The sequence below is a fragment of the Macrobrachium rosenbergii genome, chromosome 26 (genome assembly GCF_040412425.1).
Source record: "Macrobrachium rosenbergii isolate ZJJX-2024 chromosome 26, ASM4041242v1, whole genome shotgun sequence".
Taxonomy (NCBI): Eukaryota; Metazoa; Arthropoda; class Malacostraca; order Decapoda; family Palaemonidae; genus Macrobrachium; species Macrobrachium rosenbergii.
The window spans coordinates 6,823,508-6,830,650 of NC_089766.1; the positions used below are offsets into that span (position 1 = coordinate 6,823,508).

The following is a 7,143-nucleotide window of genomic DNA, read 5'->3' on the forward strand; positions in this document are numbered from 1 at the left end:
ATCAAATGTTTTTGAAGTCTTTTTAATAGTATAAATATTCTTGAATCAAATGTTTTTGAAGTCTTTTTAATAGTATAAATATTCGTAAACCAGAGGTTTGTGAAGCCTTTTTAATAGTATAAATATTCTTGAATCAGTTGTTTTTGAAGCCTTTTTAATAGTATAAGCCTTTTTAATAGTATCAATATTCTTGAATCAGATGTTTCTGAAGCCTTTTTAACAGTATAAATATTCTTGAATCAGATATTTTGAAGCCTTTTATTGTACTAAATGTTTAATAGAACAAATATTCTTGAATCAAATGTTTTTGAAGCCTTTTTAGTAGTATAAATATTCTTGAATCAGATTTTTTGAAGCCTTTAATAGTATAAATATTCTTGAATCAAATGTTTTTTAAGCCTTTTTAATAGTATAAATATTCTTGAATTCCAAATGTTTTTGAAGTCTTTTTAACAGTATAAATATTCTTGTGTCAGATGTTTTGAAGCCTTTTTAGTAGTATAAATATTCTTGAATCAGATGTTTTTGAAGTCTTTTTAATAGTATAATAATTCTTTAATCAAATGTTTTTGAAGCCTTTTTAATAGTATAAATATTCTTAAATCAGAGATTTGTGAAGCCCTTTTAATAGTATAAATATTTTTGAATCAGATGTTTTTGAAGCCTTTTAATAGTATAAATATTCTTGAATTCCAAATGTTTTGAAGCCTTTTTAATAGTATAAATATTCTTGAATCAGATATTTTTTAAGCCTTTTGAATAATATAAATATTTTTGAATCAGATGTTTTTGTAGCCTTTTCAGTAGCATAAATAATCTCGAATCAAATGTTTTTGAAGCCTTTTTAATAGTATAAATATTCTTGAATTCAAATGTCCTTGCAACTTGGTTGATTTTCCCTTCCGTGTCTGGCGAGACTAGGCCATTAAATCGTACACTCCGCCGGCTTACATTAAAACCTTTTATCATCGAATGGAATGAAATAACTAAGGTTTCCCTTCCTATAGGGAGTGTTCCCTTACTGCACGTTCGGAGAATGTAACTCAATCAGACAAAACCCGCACCGACTCTACAAGTGACTAGTGTGTTTATGCTTAATTTTTACACCATTTTTGGAAAGGGGCAACAAAAAGACTAATATAGAAGTAGGTATCATATTATTACAGCTATTACTGATAGGAATACGGGTAGTAGTATTGCACGATTTGGATGTGTGAAATTTATATTCTAAATTTAACTATATCAGAATGGCAGAAAAGGCAAAAAAAAAAAAAAAAATCAAACTATTAGTATTTCGTAAAATTGATAGACAATTTTCCTACTACTGTATTTAGTATTAAACGTTTACAGTAGTTTAAAGGGTAAAACACGTATGGTGTTTGATAACAGCATCGCCAATAATAATAATAATAATAATAATAATAATAATAATAATAATAATAATAACGAATGCAAAGCCGCACCCATACAATGTTTTTCGTGTAAGATAAAAGTCTGCGGGAAGTACGCGCCACGTTTAACTATCTCTACATGATTGACAACCCAATGCGGAGCAAAATTTATGTAACAGGAATATAAGTACCGAGTAGGTGCAAAATTACTTTACTATTTCTGTCATATTTTTTTATCTGAACAGGTAAAATAGTAACCAATTAAATTTGTATGAACACCTGTATGACCAAATAATGTATTGAGTTAACTAGGCGTTTTTAAAGCAGGCTCACGGGCACTCCCCAACTGTTTCCCAACCTCTCTCTCTCTCTCTCTCTCTCAACCGTGAGTCGGGGGGAAAAGATCCCCGAGAGTTAAATGTTGTTTAAACACTTATCCTGCTCATTTTAGAAAGCGTTCTGATGTTATTTACTTCTATAATAAAATGCTTGAGTGTTTGCTGGCTTCAGTTAATATTCATTCGCCCGTGAAAACGTAAATAGGATGCTAGTACATGCAGCGGAACTTTTGTGTGTATGCTATTAGAATCTATGAATAACTGAATGCTTTATTAGCATGACGTGGGGTTTATATATATATATATATATATATATATATATATATATATATATATATATATATATATATGTGTGTGTGTGTGTGTATACACATATATATATATAATGTATGCATACATATGTAACACTGAAGTGAAGAATTTTTCAAGGTTTTTGAAACCGAGGAAATCTAAATTTATTAAAATGTATCATCCAAATTTATGTATATTGAGAATTTATAACAATCATACCACCCAAAACTTTTTTTTTGGGGGGGGTTATTGTAGAAACGTAATACATAAAATATGAGAATGGTTTAAATACTCTTAATTTATGTAGAAATTATGAGCTAAACACTTTTGTGTAAACATGCAAAGGTATTTCGCCAGAGATCAAGACTGAAAGAAATATCAAACACTGAAAACAGAAGTAATTGTATTAGAAAACAAAGTATTTTTGTTATACCTAACTTCCTTTGAAATGTGTTTATTTGTTGTTGGAAAGGTCAGGCGCAGAACCTTTTTAAATCAGTTGAACTTTATTCTTTGTTCATTTTTAGAACCGTTTCTGGTTCCACTAAAGAATAAAATAATTTTATTGAAATTATATCGAGACGGATTGTGGGATAGAGTTGTTTATTAAATGATTTTCAATTAAATCATACATTGGCAAATCATTCAGATTTGGGGACTTTCATACGAACTTTTTAGAATTCTGACCAACAGTAAAATATTCACTTGATTTTGAATTAGGTTCAGTAACGGTTGGAATCGATTCATGTATAAATGTTTTTTATAAACAGTTGGAAAATGTAACTTGTAAAAAAAGTGGTATCGTTATTTCGAATTAATCTTTAAAAAGGTCTCCCAGAATAATTCACAATTATATTTCAAGTAGCTTGTAATTAATTCACGAGGAATGAATGGGATAACCATAAATTACGAATTTAATTTTACGAAGTAGCAAACACAATTGAAGACATTTTGCATAATTGCATTAACTGCATTATGGAGACAGAATATATAAAGTGATATTCGTTACTCTAAAATACAGATACCACTGAAAGAGCATAAAAAGAATTTTATATATTTTACAGTAGTATAGACTTCATTGAGGAAGAAAAAATATAATCAGATGGTATAGACTTCATTGAGGAAGAAAAAAATATTATAATCAGACCTTTTGTAGAAGCAAATTCAGTTAAAAGAATTAATGAAATTTCAATTACATCTTAACAAGACATAGAGGCCAACGAGAAGTAATAATTTATTTTGGATTGGCTTTCATTAAGAATCGAAAATTAAACGAAATCTTGTAAAAATAATTATCAATGAAGAAGAAAGAATCATAGTTTTAGTTTAGTTCCACAAAGAATATTTTCTTGAAAGAATGGAGCGAGGTTTTTTTTTCCTTAAAGATGAAATGGCTTACCATAATAGAAGAAAATGCTGGCCGCTGCATTGACACCCATTCCATATGCAGTTTAGAGGGAGAGAGAAAATTGCATCCTATTCCACAACCTAACCCAACATCGTAAGGGAATGAGGATTTCTTTTTCCTGGGGCAAGTGAATGCTACTACTATGTCTATCTCTCTCTGTCCCGTCTCTCCTTTTCCTCTTCCACCTCTTGCTTCGCTTTTATCTCTTATCTTTCCGTTCCTTGCGCGTTGTTTGTTTGTTATCTCCCCTCCTGCGGTTTCCACGGCTTAAAGTTAGTGTGGTCGTTAAATTTTTTTCTCTCCACTTTTCAGAAAAGAACGGTTTCAAAAACGAGTTGATATTTGTCACGTTTTCTCAACAAAATGCTTAAAGGGATTTCAAGTGAGGTAGCCCAGTTGCTTTTTTGATGTTTCGTCAATATTTTCTGGTTAAATTTTCGCTTCGTACATTTGCTTTCAAAGGCTCCCTCGTCTGAACAAATCGACTTCTTTCTGGGCAGCACACAAAAATTATCTCAAAGTCGACTGCAGCTACTCGGCTTCGCAGTCATTTTAGGTCGCAGTGGTACCGAACGAGCCTCCTCCTCCTTCAGTCTGTGATTGCTTGTGTTTGTGTTTCCGAGATCGACGGAGACGACACCGAGCGAGAGAAAAGAGAAAGAGAGAGAGAGAGACGCTGAACACCTCTCACCTTGGTGGCTGTGGCCCGACTGACAGTGGCCGCGATTTCCTGGGGGATGGTTTTCCTAACAGTTGTCACTTAGCGAATTTCACGCTCCCAATTCTTTTTTCGCTTATTATTCCACCTTGTTTCTTCGCCAGTGGCGTGTTATTTACTCAAAGGCAATTGAGGATCATGAAGGCGTGTCGTCGAAGTGGCAGTGAAGGACAGGGGTCCTCGATTCGTGGAGGGGGGGGGGAGGGACTTCATTTCTGGCGCGGAAAAGTGGGATTTTCACATTGATTGTGAGGACCCCCCGGGGGAAATTCTCCTACTAGGTCATACAACTAACTCCACGTACGCGTACTTTAATATTTTCGCCAGACTAGGAGGGTTTTAATCTCTCTCTTCTCTCTCTCTCCGTAGACTGCTTAAGTCAGCCATTACTTACTGCAACGTTCTAAATCAGCGTGAGGGACACGTCATTCTGAAAGCCGATAGGGAATTGTTTACTGCTTATTGAAGCTATTTTCCGTTCATGGTCCGCTTTGCTGGACGGTCGTAAAATAAGCTGTAACGTCTCATTAGAAAAATTGCTCTTGCAAGTCTTCTTATGACTTACCAATTTATCCTCACTGGCTTGATCTTTGGTGAGGGATAATGAAAATAAATTGCATAAATTCTCAATTTCTATATCCGAATACGTGGTCCAAAAATAGCTCTTGATAATTAAAGACATATTCAGGCTAAAGTGTCATCACTGCTATTTTTAAATATTACAATTTTCAAGTTGATTACCATTAATGTTTGATATTTATAACCTTCTGTAAGTTTGATTTAATTGTAAGATTACACTTTTGATGACGTGAAAATATTTGGTGACAAAAATTCAATTAAAGTTTGGGACTTGAGAATTTGCTGTCCTGATTAATTAACAACAAGACCTAACTAACAAATTTAAATATTTTATTTATGAAATGGGCCCTGTGGTTAAATGATACGACATTCGGTTCTTGGTTTTCGGGTTCAGGTGGATAACTACTGCTATACCTGTATTTTTTTTTTAGTATTGTCAAAATCATTCATGAGCCAGCGACCCAGTAAATCAAAATAGTAATTGCAGAATTTACTTGCAATGCTGTTCTCTCTAAAACCAGTGGCGATGGAAACAGCAAAATTAGTGTAATCACGGTGCAATCGAAGCTCTATTTAGTGATTCATGTATGGCAACAAAAAACTGAAAACCGTACTGAAAATACCGTTCGTAAATAGAATGCCATTGAAGGCCTCAACCGGTCATTACACAAATACTTTATAAAATCTCGTTTTGAGCCAAATCAGCGCCCTGTGACAAACTTATTCTTGAAAGCACTCGAGGAAAAAATAGGCCCTCTTTCACGAGGCCCCCGCGGGACAAACAGCACAGAATCAGCGATGTTATTGTTCAGCCAAAATCTTACTTGGGGTAAACAAAGGGAACAATTGCCCGCGCCTACATCGGGATTCTATGAATAACTCGTCGAAACTGATGAAGTAATGCTAATTAGCGCATTCATGGGGGTTGGGGGGGGGGTTAATTTTCCGCCGACTGGTTTAAAAATACGGGGTATCAATGTGGCCTGACGGGCGGCGAGCGAAAACATTCCATGTGGCAGTGTGAAACGATTCCATTAAAAGTTCGTCTGTCATTGTGCCCAACTGTTTTGAATAGCGTGAATTACCCAAGTTTATCTTAAAGCAGGGTATTGGGAAAGAGAACAGTATCAGTTGTTGAGGGCGAGAAAATAAACGAAATGTTCTCAGAAATGGTAAGAGTGGGGCAAAACCATCTGCTCTTTCATGATCGCATAAGGCCATGCTTTGTGTCTGCGTGATCCGGTTTTAGACGATACAAATTCCTCGTGCGATCAACTTTAATGGAGATTTTTTTTGTCCCAATTCAATTGTTTTCTCTCAAAACGCATTCCATATGGACCTCGTTGATTTCCACACCAACTTTGACCCACTTTTCAGACTGTTAGTCATTCAAAGGCAGTTGGCGGTAAGCAGGCCTCCTGAATTCTGATTGGGGATGTGGCGGAAATGGGTCACTGTTAATTTATGCGCTTCTGTTAACTATAACTATAAATCGTTAAGTCTGAGATTTTTATTGATGGAATGTAATGAGTTTCTATGCATTCACGTTAACTATAACTATAAATCGTAAGGTTTGAGATTTTTGTTGATGCAGTGTAATGAATTTTTATGCATTCACGTTAACTGTAACTATAAATCGTAAGGCCTGAGATTTTTGTCGATGAAATGTAATGAGTTATTGTGCGTTTCTGTTAACTATAAATTGTAAAGTTTGAGATTTGTATTGATGAGATGTAATGAGTTTTTTATGCATTCCTTTTAACTATAACTATAATCCGTAAAGTTTGAGATTTTCATTGATGAAATGTAATGAATTTTTGTGCGTTTCTGTTAACTATATAAATCGTAAAGTTTGATAATTTATGATGAAATGTAATGTATTTTTATGCATTCCTGTTAACTATAACTATAAATCGTTAAGTTTGAGATTTTTATTGATGAAATGTAATGAATTTTCATGCATTCATGTTAACTATAACTATAAATTGTAAAGTTTGAGACTTTTATTGATGAAATGTAATGAGTTTTTATGCATTCCTGTTAACTATAACTGTAATCCGTAAAGTTTGAGATTTTTATGGATAAAATGTAATGAGTCTTTATGCATTCCTGTTAACTATACCATTATAATCCGTAAATTTCAAGCCTTTTATTAGTGTCTTAATTTTTTCCACAGACTTTAAGTTTGATGGAACATTTCATGTTTTGTATACCAAGTGGCAATCGTCCAACGACCGGCAATGAGAGAGAGAGAGAGAGAGAGAGAGAGAGAGAGAGAGAGAGAGAGAGAGAGAGAGAGAGAGAGAGAGAGAGAGAGAGAGTAGACAACGAGTATTATAAATAAATAAGTAGCAAGGTTTTTTTCCACACCAATGAAGCATACATCGACTTTAAGAGCTTCGAGTTACGTCTCTCTCT

General features: G+C 33.9%; 1 protein-coding gene across 1 annotated transcript in view; it reads right to left on the reverse strand.

The window, feature by feature from the left end:
- Positions 1-4,128, reverse strand: part of LOC136852973 (uncharacterized) — a 74,114-nt gene extending 69,986 nt beyond the window's left edge. The window contains 1 exon segment of the mRNA XM_067128048.1: positions 3,420-4,128. Coding sequence (XP_066984149.1) covers positions 3,420-3,464 — 45 coding nt within the window. The 5' untranslated portion in view covers positions 3,465-4,128.
- Positions 4,129-7,143: the final 3,015 nt, after the last annotated feature.